The 14,748-nt window shown below is 51.5% G+C and overlaps 1 protein-coding gene across 2 annotated transcripts in view; it reads left to right on the top strand.

The window, feature by feature from the left end:
* Vav2 (vav guanine nucleotide exchange factor 2) overlaps positions 1-14,132 on the top strand; it is a 164,433-nt gene extending 150,301 nt beyond the window's left edge. Inside the window, exons 21-28 of one of the 2 annotated variants that reach the window (XM_029469945.1) lie at positions 834-908; positions 2,150-2,202; positions 4,150-4,266; positions 6,094-6,181; positions 7,272-7,395; positions 8,055-8,141; positions 8,907-9,061; positions 12,042-14,132. In XM_029469945.1, coding sequence (XP_029325805.1) covers positions 834-908; positions 2,150-2,202; positions 4,150-4,266; positions 6,094-6,181; positions 7,272-7,395; positions 8,055-8,141; positions 8,907-9,061; positions 12,042-12,089 — 747 coding nt within the window. In that variant the 3' untranslated portion in view covers positions 12,090-14,132. The remainder of the gene's footprint in view (positions 1-833; positions 909-2,149; positions 2,203-4,149; positions 4,267-6,093; positions 6,182-7,271; positions 7,396-8,054; positions 8,142-8,906; positions 9,062-12,041) is intronic. The other variant, XM_021183383.2, reaches the window with a different exon arrangement.
* The last annotated feature ends 616 nt before the right edge of the window (positions 14,133-14,748 follow it).

The raw sequence follows: 14,748 nt of genomic DNA, 5'->3' as shown, positions 1-14,748 counted from the left end.
GATGCTCTGCATCCCAGTGTCATAAAGGTACTGAGGGATGGATGCTCTGCATCCCAGTGTCATAAAGGTACTGAGGGATGGATGCTCTGTATCCCGAGTATCATAAAGGAACTGAGGGATAGATGCTCTGCATCCTGGGTGTCACAGAGGTACTTAGGGATGGGTATTCTACATCCTGGGTGTCATAAAGATATTGAGGGATGGATGCTCTGTATCCTAGGTGTTACAGTTTTATACTGTTGCTGTGATGGAACACACTGACAGAAAGCAATCCAGCGTGAGGAGGGTTTCTTTGCTCCCAGGTCCAGGTTACAGGCCATCCTTGCAGGGAAGTCAGGCAGGGACTTGAGGCAGCCAGTCCTGTCACATCCACAGTCAAAAGCAGAGGGGAGGGTTGCATGCAGTACCCAGTTCACCTTCCTCACTCCTGCACAGAGCAGAACCCAAACCCAGGGAGTTTTCTGCTGACTCGGGCTGGGTCTTCTCGTCTCAGTTCAGGCCCAGAGGCAGGGCAGCCTGCTGTACACAGTCTCTCAGTGTGACTCTCTTCTCAGAGGATTCCAGGTTGTGTCGTATTGACAAACCATCGCACCAGGTCTTCATCTTCCTTACCACCTCTCTGGTGTCACCTGTTTCTTAGGTAGACTTGCAGAGACACTTGGCTGTTTTCTTGAGCCTTGGCATTACTTATCTCTAAAGTGGGGATGCCTTCGTCTCTCCTCCAAGTGGTGGAGAGGTCAACTAAGGTTCCAGGAGAAAGGTGGCACTCATGTCAGGCCTGGGATTTGTCAGCTGCAGGCACCCTCATGGCTCCTCATCGCTTACTCCTCCAGGGGCGGCTGGTTCAAACCAGGAAGTCAGGGTATTTTCCCAGCTCATCTGTGAAGCCCTGCCCAGTGGATGGAAGGGTGAGTCCTTTCCCTGATGCTTCACAGCATCCAAGCTCACAGGATCCAAGATGTAGAGAGCTAGGGCCAGCATGTCGGGTTGTCCTTGCTAGATGGCCACATGAGCAGCATCTGGGGCAGAGCCTAGGGGTGGACAGAGGTGCAATGTCTATTGGAGGTTTGGGAGCTGAGGATGTCTCAGTCAGTGTTCTATTGCTGTGAAGAGGCACCATGACCAAAGAAGCTATGCATTTAATTGGGGCTTGCTTATAGTTTCAGAGGGTTCGTCTGTTATCACCATAATGGAGCATGGTGGGAGCAAGCAACATGCATGGCTCTAGAGCAGTGGCTGAGAGCTACGTCCTGATCTGAAGGCAGCAGACAGAAACACGGCATGATGTGGTCTTTTTCAAACTCCAACAAGGCCACACCCCCTAATCCTTCTAATCCTTTCAAACAGTTTCACTCCCTGGTGACTAAGCATTCAAATCTATGAGCCTGTGGGCTCCATTTGAACCACCACAGTGGGCATCATCTACTCAGTGGAAGCTAGTGTAGAACCACTGCCCTTCGCTGTGCATCCTCTCAGGCCGTCAGAGCCCAGGGAGGAGGACACTTCCCAGACATAAGCCTGCAAACTGGAAATTGCCTTGTTTGGAATGAAGGCTAGGTGGCATCTTCCCTCTGAGTCTGTCTTGGCTCTGGTGTCAAAGGCAGCCCAGGGTTGTCCCAGAGTAAACTCGATTCCTGTTCTCCCAAGGACAGCTAAAAGTAAAAGTGACTTCCCCCGAAAGTGATGGAACAAAGAGCTGTCTCTGCTCACCCAACTGGTCATATACTGCTTGAAGGAACATTTTAAATGCTCAGAGCTCTCTGGACAGACCTGGGGAACCCATAGCAGAGGAGAATGGGGCGGGGGGGGGGGTTGTGCTTCCTGAGTGTGGCTACCTCATGCCCACTCTTGGGTATTTCTTGTGGCCTCCAGCCTTTCCCTTTCAGGGACTGTTTGTTCCTGTTGGTGGCTCCTCATTCATTCATACCTTCGATGAAAACCAGTCATTCGCTCTGTCAACCCTCCTGCACATCAGCTCAAAGGAAGTCCTGGTAGTGCCTCCAGGAATGTTACAGTTCAGGGGTGCTGGGCTAAGTCCACATGAAGTTCTGGCCCATATAGACAGCTGGTCCTAGGATTGGGCTTCTCATGAGCTCCTCTGTCTCTCATGCCCCCTGGGGACATTAATATACCTGTGTTCTCTTCCCAGCCGCCTACTGGCCGCCCACCATCCCGGGAGATCGATTACACTGCCTACCCATGGTAAGTGGATTGTGGGCTGCAGTATTGGGCACTCGGTGGCCCCTATGTCATAGGGTATGGCCCTCTAAGCCTATGAGTGGGCCTGGGATGGGGGGTGGGTGGGGAATTGAGCCCCACCTAGGCTATTTCCTTGTCTCTAAAACAGATCAGCAGGCTCCAATATGTGTGGTAATGAGCCCTTTTCTATGCAGACTTCATTGAGCTTCATGGAAGCTGTAGAAAGTGATGTGTTTAGGGTCTGGGTTATAGTCATGCCTTTGGTGAGAAGAGGCAGTGTGTTACGTGAGAAGATGAAGGTGGTGTTTTGGGTATAGTCACAGATCATGAGTCTTGGGCTGATTCTGTCCCACATGGGCCCAGTGCCTACAAGAACTTGTCCTCAAAGCCGTTTAGCCCCACATGGGCAGCAAGCATACATACCTCTAAACCAGATGGGCTCATTTCCCAGTTCAGGCCAGTATCCCCAGGCTCACATGTGGCATTTGCAGGTTCCCAAGTCCTTGCCCCATCCTAGTACCTCAGTGTCTGTCCCTTGCATCTCTCTAGGCTCTACTGGGCCTGCTGCATACATGCCTACCCTGACTGCCTCTGACCTGCAGGTAGTGCATGGTTGCTGACAGAAATTAAGTGGTTCTCTCTTGATGGAGTGTTTGTTTCTTGTCATTTCTCTGTGGCAAACACCTGACCAAGCAGTGTAAAAACAGAAGGATTTCTCCTGGTTCACAGTTCTGGGTACAGTGCATCTCGGATTGTATGAGGTAGCTATTCACAGTGCACACCAGTCAGGAGGCAGAGAGAGAGACAGAGAGAGACAGAGAGAGAGACAGAGAGAAAGGGGGAAAAAAAAAAAAAAAAAAGAAACTAATGCTGACTCAGCCTTTTCTCTTCATTCTGAGGGCCCAGCTCACGGGACGGTGCCCACCCACACTTCCGTTAGCTTAATCTAGGTAATCCCTCAGACATCCAGAGATCTGTTTCCATGGTGATTCAGGTCAACAGTGAAGATTAACCACCACACAGTTATTTTCGTTTTAAATTGTTATTTTTTTCCTTTGATAACTCCAGACCTGTATATAGTGAATTTTAGTCACTGTACCCCTGTGACTGTCCATGTGACTCCATCTCCCCAACTTCTCTCCAGCTGGTTTCCTTCTTAGTTTTGTATCTTTTTTGTGTGTGACCACTGAGTTTAGTTGGGTTTGCCTGTAGGTGGGGGGCTGGGGGGGGGCAGTTCTTTTTTGTTTGTTTGTTTGTTTAACTAGAGTATGGGCAACTTACCAGTGGCTACCACTAAAGTGACCACCCCCACCCCAGCCAGCAGGAGATTTAATATGTTAGCCCTAGATCTACCCTAATTGTGCGCACTGAAGACGAAGCTCATGGTGTCATGCCAGGAATGTGGGGGTTGCTTTGCTGAGGGGACCAGCCCCCCCACCTCATTGCCCATTTATTTACTTATTTGCTTATGTACGTGCATACATGTATATGTGGTGGGAAAGGCCCTTTTTGCTCAGTTCTCATTCAACACAGGTGCTGACCTCCTCCAGAGTGTCTCTCCCAAAATGCCCCCTTGTTACATCTTCTCAAGTAGTGCAGAGAATCTAGAAAATGGGGTCTGGTAGAAGTTTGTGATTTGTGACCTGAATAGTCTCCCCACCTGGCTGTGGCGCTCTCTTATCTCTCCCCTGTGATGTCTTTACCAGATACCTTTGTATGCTTGGCTTGAGGTTCTGGTCCCCACATTGTGCCCTGTGTATCAGGACATGGCCACATACCCCCACCCCCCATCAGTCATGTGTCTGCTCACCTTAGAGGGTCAGACAAGGAGCAGAGCCCGAGGCAGGTGGCACACACACACACACACCCCAGGACCACTCCACCTGCACACACACACCCCAGGCACTGCTCCGGCAGCATCATGTCTCAGCTCTGGTTTTCTGACCCCAGGTTTGCTGGCAACATGGAACGGCAGCAGACGGACAATCTGCTCAAGTCTCATGCCAGTGGGACCTACCTCATCAGAGAGCGTCCAGCAGAGGCAGAACGCTTTGCCATCAGCATCAAGTGAGCTGCAGCCCTGGGCCCATAAGTGTCCCTCTTTAGCCTGCTACTGGGGGGGTGGAGTGGGTCTTCTCTCTGATGCCCAGGCTAGAAAATCCCAGACAAGATGGAAGCAGAGGACACAGGCTACCATCAGGTCTCCTCACGTGTTCAGGGCTCCATGGCCACGTGTCATCCAGCTAAGGGCTGGGTTGAGTGTTTTCAGAGAAAGGTGGGCTGGCGGGACACTGAGAAGTGCCATCAGAGGTCTACTGGCAGCCAATCCAGTGAGTCTTATGCAGGATGTACGCATCACGCTGCTTTGTGGCATCTAGGGACCCTTGGAGACTTTCAGCAGTGCCCATGGTAGCCTTGTAGCTTGGGCTACAGGTCCTTGATCTGGGCATCTTTCCTCAAATAAAAAACAAACAAGACCCTGAAGTTTGTTTTCCTCAGCCCAGGATACCCATGGGCACAAGTCTTAGACCTGTTACTAGGTGTTTAATTTGCTGTGATTCAGTGGGGTTATGCAAGTCCTGAGCAGGGCTCCTGGGTGAAGCAAGCTCTGTGATCTAGCTAGCCTCTTGGTAGCCATAGTAAGACAGCCTCTTGCTGCAGTGACAGAGGCTGGGAACAGATGCCAGTGGATGCAGGAATCCTCATGGCCTTTTGGGCGGGTGGGCACTAGGCTCTGCTGGGCAGCCACAGGACCTGAACACAATATTTCTCCTCTTCCTTTGGGGTATGTTTTTTTCTACCTCTGCACTGGGCTGGGGTTCAAAGCGTGCCTGTCCCAAGCACCCTGGGCCACAGAGTCTGGCCCAGGCAGGTACACACACAGCTGGTATATGCATCTGGCACCTGAGGAAGATCACAGATAGAGACCACCGTAGCATCTAAGGCCAGGCCCCTGCTCTCACTGCTCTCAAGGGACTCCCTAGGGTGTGAGGGGTGGAGATAAGAATCTGTGGAACTAGAAGGGGCTAGAGCCGAGCAAGAGGCCCCCATGTCTCCTTGCTTCAGGAAGGTCACACTGCCAGGAGCCATCACTTTCCCAAAAGGTCCTATGATGTTCAGGGTCTAAAGAAATTCATAGCCTATATCCAGCCCCACACAATGACATGGCAGCCAGCACTCCCACATCCTAGGAGTGTCCACAGTGCCTTGTGTCTGCCCAGTCTTTAGGACACCACAGTGAGGATCCTATTGGTCTGGCTCACAGCACATGTTAAAGCCACGTGAACACAGGTAGGTGTCTGCAGTGGTCCTGTGAAGCAATGCTTGGTCACTCATTCATTCAGTCTTAGGGTATTGAACCAACCTTGCATTCCTAGGATGTCTCTATCCCTGAGCACTGTTCAGTCCATGTTACATGTTTGGGTCATGTGCAGACATATTTAGGGAGATAGGTTCTCTTGCTTCACTGACTGAGTTCTTACACCCATGGACATCAGGACACTGGCTTGAGATTGCTGTCCGTGTGACATCTTGAACCTTGGTGTTGCCTCACATGGGCTGGGCTGTCATTTGCTGGGAGCCTTCCAAGGCTCTCTAGGTTAGATACACTTGAACTAAAGATGATGAGGGCGGGGCCGCTGCCTCTGGGACCTGATGAACTTGTGTTCCGTGCTTTGGAGCCTCCTATAGTTAGGGACTGAGGTCAGAGTTGGTAGTGGGGACTCTAGGGTATGGACTTAAAGTAGGCAGGGAGAGATATGGAAGATCTGCTCAAATGGAGTGGGCCAAAGGCTGGAGAAGCAGCTGCAGAGTCAGTGTAGAGGTGTAGGTCAGGATCTTTGCGGAAGCAGATCTGGAATAAGCCTGGGGCTGTCTGACTGTCTGTCTATCCAGGTTCAATGATGAGGTGAAACATATCAAGGTGGTGGAGAAAGATAGCTGGATCCATATCACGGAAGCTAAGAAGTTTGAGAGCCTCCTGGTACGTGTACCTGTAACTGTCACTGCTCCAGACCCTGGCCAGAGGCCCAAGGGCTCTCCACTGTACACTCTGCCCCCGATGATCCATTCTCTCTGCCTAGGGAGGGGTGATTCTTCCAGGAGAAATCTAGAGACACTTGAGAGGATTCCTGGGAACAGTTGGAGTCATGTTATACCGGAGTTGGGTCACTCCAAAACTTTCCCTAGCTCAAATGTCACCTTGGACACGAGATTACCAGCTGCCTCAAGCTGAGCCTCTCCTCGCGTCCTTGGGGTCAGCTCCACCAGAATGCAGTTAAAGGCATTCTATTCCTTAAAGTGACACTAAAATAGTTGTTTTTGACCTCCACCGCTCCCTTTTGGTACTAGCACAGAGCCCAGGGCCTTGCACATACTAGAAAACTGCCCTACCTCTGGGCCCAACCTCAACCCCAACCCTTTTTCTTTGTTTTTGGAGACAAACATGATGTGGCTCTGGCAGGTCTGGAACTCACTGTGGAGTTCTCTCTGCCTTCCTACTTGCTGGAATTAAAGGCATGTACCACCATATCTGGCCCCGTATTTTTTTTTTTAAGTCACAAACATGGCTCCCCTGGCAGGACATTGGAGATTTCCTTTACCCCCTGTGACCTTCAGGCAAACAGAAAGTGCCTGAAGTCCTCTTCACAGCCCAGAGCTAACAAACAAACACCATCTGGTGAGACTGTAGGTGCCTCTTGGGGCAGCCAGGCCATGGTTCTTGGAGCTCCTACAAAGCCACAGCACACCTCTTTGTGTGGCCGTCATTCATAGCTGTCCAGTCCTCTCAGTGGCTCTAGCCCCGTGGCATTCTGCCCTGCAGGTGTGTCTCCCTCCAGCATGGATGGCACAGTCGTCAGCAGTTTCTTTTCTTTGGCATTCTTTCCATAGCATTCTTTCAGAAATATTTGGGAGCCCTGCGCCTGAGGGAGAGGTTTTTGAGGCACTGGCCATCCTAGCTGGGCTTGGCTGGAGTGAGATTGAGGGAGGTCTCAGAGGAGCCCATGCCTTGAACCCAGGAGGTGGGAGGGCTCCTGAGTCTCCAGCAGTTGGTGAGTGTGCACCCCCTGCAGGAGCTGGTGGAGTACTACCAGTGTCACTCACTCAAGGAAAGCTTCAAGCAGTTGGACACTACACTCAAGTTCCCCTACAAGTCTCGGGAGCGAACCATCAGCAGGACCTCAAGCCGGTCTCCAGGTAATGCCTGTGTCCAGGGGTATCTACTCAGGCCACGTGAAGGGCCAAGGTCTCCCTGTCCCCCTGGGTTGTTGCCCAATCCCTGAATGTGGACCAGGCCCCCTCCACATCTATCAGTGGCCCTGACTCACACCCCTTCTCATTTCACGTAGCAGAGGGGTTCTACACTTCTCCCCTGACTCTTGGCACCTGTGCTAGGAGTTGACAGTAGTGAGAAGCAGTAAGGCAGGATCCGAGAACAGATCCCTCCATGGGTGCCCTGGGGCTTTGGCTGTTCAAGGCAGCTCTCTGCCTACGGGGGGGGGGGGGATTTCAAAGCTGATGACAAGGGTGCAGCCTGGACCTCAGGGTAGAGAGAGGCCCAGAGCATTTGGCTTCTAGCTCAGGGCTCTTTCCCCTGAGTTCCCCATATCTCTAGTCTACAAGACTATGGGATCTTCCTTCCCCCACCCCAGATAGAGCAGACCAGCAGAGGCTTGCCAGCCTCCATGACAGTTGGCCTCAGTGTCCTTTGAAGACATGGTTGTAGAGCAAGCAGTGGCCTAGCTGTGCCTGTAGTAGGCCCCTGCCCTCCCCAGCATCCTCCTGAGGTAGAGCCTGGCATCGCCCGTGGCTCCTTGGCTCTACCCTGTCTTACGCTCTCTCTTGCCTCTTTGCAGCTTCCTGCGCTTCCTACAACTTTTCTTTTCTCAGTCCTCAGGGCCTCAGCTTTGCCCCCCAGGCCCCCTCTGCTCCCTTCTGGTCAGGTACCTCTACTGCTCAGGGCCCAGCCTGATGGGTCCCCCTGACTGTGCAGCCTGGTGCTGGGGGGTGGGGACGGCTGGGGATCTGACCAAGGCTGCTGCACATGAGGACGCATTTGGTAGGGCTTGTCCCTGGTCACACTGGTGGACATGTTCCTGCCTCATCAGCTTGTCATCCTTCACGGCCACTGAGAGCTTTGCCTCTGGTTTGGGAGATGGGGTTGGGGGTCAGAGCTGGTGACTACTCTGCAGCCAGGAGAGCTGCCATGGGAACAGGAATGAGTGTGGAGGAGAGGGTTTTAGTCATCCCTAGTCTGACGTGCTTTCTGCTGCCAGAGCCAAAGCCTTTCTGTGTAAGGCCATGTGTCCCCTCACTGCCATTGTCACCTGTCCCAGGACTCCTGGGTTCTGGGCTGAACAAGTCCACTGGGTTGCAATCTAGTTTGAGGACCAGGGGTGGGGATGGTCAAGGCATGGGTGCCTGCTCTGTTCACCAATGGCATGCTTATTGCTTGTGATAGTGGCCCAGCACTGGTGGTGATAGCTCAACCCCCCATTAAGTGCATGCATAGATGTGTCATATGCCCAAATGCAGGTGTGACAGGCCCTCAGCTGGAGGCTAGTGTTCCTCCAGAGACCTTCCCTAGCTATGGGCACAAAGCCGTAGTCTAGGTACCAGGGAAGGGACACAGCTCAGTCTGAGGACCTCTAGCCCTGGCTGGGCAGCTCCTGCAGTTGTTTGACGTCTCACCCTGTCTTCCCCAATAGTGTTCACACCTCGGGTCATCGGCACAGCCGTGGCCAGGTACAACTTTGCTGCTCGAGACATGCGGGAGCTGTCACTGCGGGAAGGTGACGTGGTGAAGATCTACAGCCGAATTGGTGGGGACCAGGGCTGGTGGAAAGGAGAGACAAATGGGCGGGTGAGTCGCGTGCCTGGCTTGAGGGCTTTGTGCAGAGGCCCAGGGCTGGCCTTACCGAGAGGTCAAGGAGGTTTGCCTTTGGCTCTGACACAGTCGGACTCAACTAGCTGTTCTTCAGCCTCAACTGTGCTTAGCCATGATCATTGTGATCCTAGCTACACTGGTCAGGTCTCCATCCAGGCCACCCAGACCCTTCTCTGCCTTTGTGGTCACTCAGGAACAGGTTTTATAAACAGTCATCTGGTCATGTGCAGGTAGCTATCAGGTCCTACTGTACCCCATCCCTTCCTCCTGTTTATGGTGACTACCATGTTGCTCCCTCAGACTCTTTCCCCCAGAGGTTCTGCTAAGAGCCTCCTCTATCCCAGAGCTCATATAGATCCACTGGCTTTGGCCTAGGCCTCTGAGCAACTTTTTGGAACGGCAGAGAGCTCCAGGTGCCAACAGCAGGACACACTGGATTTTCCTGGGGCTGCAGAGACCCACAGGCATTTGTCTACACAGGGCCAGACAGCCTTGACTCCCCGGCTGAGCATTCTGGTAGCAGGAACCATTCTGTTCCCAGTCATCTTGGTCACCTTTGGGGTCTGTGTTACAGAACCCAAATAGTTTCATTTATTCCTAGCTTCCCTTCAAAAGACTGAAGGCTACTAAGTCCTAGCAGCAACTTTGAAGGCTGGACGCTAGCCCTGAAGTGGGCCGATGCAGTGGAAGCCGCTGGGACTGTCATTCAGTTACTTGCTTGGTCCCTCACCAGGTCCAGGCAATTCCATAGCACAGTCTGAAAACAACTGGTTTGAGCTTTTGTGAGTAGATCTTGTTGCTATAACCTGTTGTCATCATGAAATGCCTGTTCTCTCTGGCCGTTTTACTGCTGAGTCTGTCTATTGACAGAGGCGACAGCATCTTTCCTTAAGTAGGTGCTTTGCTCTTCCCCCTTGCCTGTTACAGCTGACCTGTCTCTTTCCTTGTACTTACACTGTGTTTCCTATAGCCAGTTGGGATTTTTACAGGGATTCTAATGTGGCCATCTTTGCCCTCTAGGAGGCATTTATATTTAGTATAGATTTTGGGTTATTCATTTGTAAGTCTTAACTTTTTGTTGTTTACTGTGGGTCAATTCCTCTTTTCTCCTTTCTGGATAACTTTTAGGTTAACCAGTATTTTTTTCTCTGCTTCACTTCCCCTTCTAGTGATTGATTTGTTAGTTACCCTTTTATCGTGTATGTGATTCTGATGGTTACAGACGCACTTTGAGTATTTAGAGCCCCTTTGGAGACAGTGTGAGGACCACACAGGCTTGAATTATAAATTATTTTCCTCCCAGTTTTTGTGTGGGTGTTGTCATTATCATCTATATTTTTTTTAACATTTGAGAGTAATTGCCCACGTGACCTATCTTTACTTCTTAATATTTCCTGGAGTCAATGATATTTCCTCTTGGAATAATAAAGTTATCTAATCTGTACTGTATTTTCTTTTTTTGTTGTTTTGTTTGTTTGTTTGTTTGTTTGTTTTTCAAGACAGGGTTTCTCTGTGTAGCCCTGGCTGTCCTGGAGCTCACTCTGTAGACCAGGCTGGCTATACTATATTTTTAAATTTCAACAATTTTTGTCAATTATGTTTCTTCTAGCTGCTGTTTACTGGATGCATGAACTACTGGCCATGACCAGCATCCTAATTGAAATGTCCCTCAGCTTCTCTGTCATATGTGACTTGTAACATTTCTTGAAGAGGAGACACGTATTTGTATCCTATTGTTAGGTCTGATGTTTATTCACGTTTAGACAGAGACTGTACCTTTATGTTGTTATACACAGGAGGATGTCATTCATCAGTGTTATACCATTTCATTTCGTTGCTGTGATAAACCTCTTTGACCACAAGCAACTGAGAGGAGGAAGGGGTTAATTTTATCTTCTAGGTCTAGGTCCTAGTCCGGCACTGATGGACTAGGCAGGAAGTGGCAAGCACTCCATGGAGGGATGCTGCGTGCTGGCTCTCTCGAGATCATGCACAGCAAGCTCTCTTGTACCGTCCAGGATCGCCTGCCTGGGAGATGGTGCTGCCCATGCCAGGCTGGTCGCTCTATCAATAACAATCAAGACGAGTGCCACAGACCTGTCTCCTTTCAGAGGCTAGCCCGGAAGGCATCCAGTTCCAAGTTCTCACTCTTTGTGCTATTAACTTTGGGCTTGGTTAAGGGCTGTCTGCCAGGGCTATCTCTTCCCCATTTCCACCTTCTCTCCATTGACCTATGGTTAGTCCTATTCTCTGTCTAACCTGATTCTTTTAAGTCGGTGCATCTTTCTGTTCTTGGGATTCTTTCCCCCCTTCCTTTTCTTTCTCCTTGGCTTCTTTTGTTGTTGTTCTTGTCTGTTTGTTTGGTTTGGTCTGGTTTGGTTTTTGTTGTTGTTTATCTGTTTCTTTTATTGGTTAGTTTTGTTTTATTTTTGAAGATAAGGTTTCATCGAGAAGGCCTCTCTGGCCTTGAACTCTCAAGGCGACCCTCCTGCCTCAGTTTCCTGAATGCTGGGGTCGTAGACATTGTATCACAACATCCCGCTTCCGGCCTTGGACTTCTGTTTGATTTCTGACTCCTGTTCTCTGGAAGAAATGCCTGCCTTCTTCTCAGTGTTCGGAGACGTAGAGGTAGCTCTTTCTGAGCCTGATGCGGGGCTCCTTTCTGGTGTGTTCGCTCCTGATTTTCATCAGTGTCCTGGCTGAGGGCAGGAAGACATGGGAAGGTCAGGAGACCTAGGAAGACGTGATTTCCTCAGTAGGATCTGACACTCTCTCACTAGTAGATGATAAGCTAGATTTCTCAGTCTCTCTTCAAGGCTCGGTGAGGCCTGGTGGAGACCTCTGGTGTTTAGAAGGGGGTCTCAGCTCCCAAGCCCCTCCTGGCCCTGCCCTGACACATACCCTCTTGCCATGTGTACACACACTCAGACACACATGTCCCTGCCATCTCTTTCAGATCGGGTGGTTTCCTTCGACGTACGTGGAAGAGGAAGGCGTCCAGTGAGGACGAGACCTGGACAGGACCCGTGGATGTTCTTGGGAGTCTCCCCAGCTCTGAAGTCCACCTCTGGCTTCTCCATAGTTCTGGGAACTGCCTGCTAAGCCTGCAGCTGTTATGGCCCATAGGGATGGGGAGGGTGTTCCACCATCACCTGCCCTAGGTGGCCTGTCCCTGGGTACAGTCCTTGTACATAGAGGAAATCCGTGCTGGCCACATTCAGAGCACCAAGGAGAAGGACCTCAGGCAGTGTGGCTAAGCATGTGTGGTTGACAGCAAAGGTCAGAAGCCACTGCCTGCATCTCTGGTTTAGATGATTGTTCAGGAACCTAGAACTCAACTCATGGTGGCTAGGGAAGGCTGGGGACAGCGGGGGGGGGGGTTCCTTCCCAGGCCCATCTGCTGCCCCACACTGATCTGCCTGTCTTTTCTGCTGCTCTCTAGAGTATGTGTCAGGTCTTGGGAGGCAGGCAGGACCAGAGTCGAGCTGTGCTGTAGCACACACTAGGCTCAGCCGGGAGCCAGAGCTTGCACAACCGCCACTGAATCACGCTAGCTCTGGAGCTCTCCCTGGCCGCCTCCCTTCCTAACACATCAGGGTCCTGCTGAGCGCTGACCGGGCAGGCCCCTCCCTCAGACGGGCCTGTGGCACGATGACATTGCTGACCCACCCCCAGCCCACCAAGTCAGTGGTACTGCTCTTTGCTTGTTGAAGCCCCTTTCCTGAGCCAGGAAACAGGTCTTCTCTGCCCTGCTGCCAGGGGACACATCTGTGAACCCCAAAGGGCAGGGTAGAAACCAGGTTCCCCTCCCTGCTGCCTCTTTTCTCTCTAGAAGGCACTCTTGGGTCTTCTGCATTCCAAACCACGGTCACTAGGAGTCTGCTGGCCTTTGCACTAGATGCTGGTTCTAGGTCTTGACTGGTTTCTCTGTGAGAATCCCTGCAGCTCACACACTGGGCCTATGGCCAGCTCAAAATAAGTGCTCTTGGGTGTCTCTGCTCTTCCACTTCCTTCTCCTGGTGCTTCCTGGCCTTTGGCCTCTGGCTTGGTTGGCCAGCCCCTGGTTTCCTCCCAAGGAGTTCTGAGTGAAAGCTTACTTGAAGACACACACACCCTTGCGGCCCTTTCTCCCTTCATCTAGCTGCCCCTTCCTGGATAAGTAGGGAGCCAAGGCAAGGGACACTGCCCCCACTGGAGTGGGACAATGCACTACCTTGCTCCTGGGGACACTGTCCAGGGTTGGCCTCGTGTCCACATGCAACATGCTGGGATGTTAGAGGAAGCATGGAGGGATCAGGAGACGGGGAGCAACAGGAAGCAAGACACCTTGGAAAGCCCCAGCTATGAGAAACTGGGAGTATAGGGTTTGCCTTAGAGAGAGTTGGGGCACAGGCCACTTTGCACAGCTCCTCAGCCCAGCCTGCCCAGTGCAAGTGCAGACTGTGGGGAAGGCTCTGCCCACCCTTCCGTGTGAACCACATGAACACCCTCCCAACACCCTGTGCTTTCCGTTTTGGTTTGTTTGTTTTTCTGTTGTTGTAGCTTTTTTTTTTTGTCCTGTTACGTTTTATCTGTTTGTATTTTAGAAGGGGGAGGGGAAGCTGTAATTATTTCATCTAAGTCTCCCATTATATATCTGTGAATAAGAGATTCTATAATAGCAAAGTATGTATATTTTAGCTTGTCATGATATGTCATGATAACAAAGGACACTGAGAAAGAGAATACTCAGAGCCCCGTTCTTGTGAATGTTTTGTGTTTGTTTTGACATGTGTGTTTGGTTTGGTTTTTTGTTTGTTTTTGAGCTGCACTGATTAGGGTGCTGGGCAGGCCGGTGCGTGGGCACCTCTGCAGGAGACTGGACGCCGTCTAAGAACTGGGGGCCTGAGATCAGCTGTGAACATTTGCAGCACAATGCATGCAAGTCAGGGATGTGGGGGTCCCACAACCAGCAGCACCCCCTGATGGAACAACTGTACATTTGCCAATGGGTTTTCCCCACAAGACTACGGTTTTTACTACAAATAAACCTACGTTCTATTCTGCAGCAGTGGTTAGCCTTCTGTGCCTGGGGGAGCAGGTGGCATCTTAAGCCCATCAGGGTTGGTCCTACCCCAAGCTTGCCTGCCAGGTGGGCACCTCTGCCTGGCTGACACAGCATCCAGGAGAGTCCACCAGGCAGCCTTACAGCAAAACCCCAGCACTTTCTTCTCTAGGATGCGTCCTGTGTCATTTGATGCAGAAAACCGAACTCATCAAGTGTTGGTCGTCCTCACCGCCCCCCACCCCTGAAAAAGCAGCCCGTGCTTTATGATCCAAGGCGTCCCTCCCAGGCTCCTGTCCTTAGCCCACACTTCCCTCTTCTTGCCTCCCAGCATGACTCCCGAGGTTCCCAGTGGTATAACCAGAAGGGAGCAGAGCATCCCACCAGCTCTGTAGCCAGAACCTTGTTGCAGGATCACCCTTGCTAGTTATGCTTGAAAGGTCACAGAGTGAGGCAGGCCACCAAGGAGATGGAGCAAGGGCACAGGGATGGGCAGTCAGCTGCCCTTGGCACAGGCACACCTCCTGGGTCCCCGAATGTTGTATGAGACTGCGAGGCACCTGGCTAGTGTGGAGTCTGGTTACAAGTGAGGCCTGTGACTATGGTTGCACCACTGAGA

Source organism: Mus caroli, chromosome 2 (assembly GCF_900094665.2).
Source record: "Mus caroli chromosome 2, CAROLI_EIJ_v1.1, whole genome shotgun sequence".
NCBI lineage: Eukaryota > Metazoa > Chordata > Mammalia > Rodentia > Muridae > Mus > Mus caroli.
Note: the sequence above shows the minus strand (reverse complement) of the source record. Positions and strands in the feature narration are given on the sequence as shown.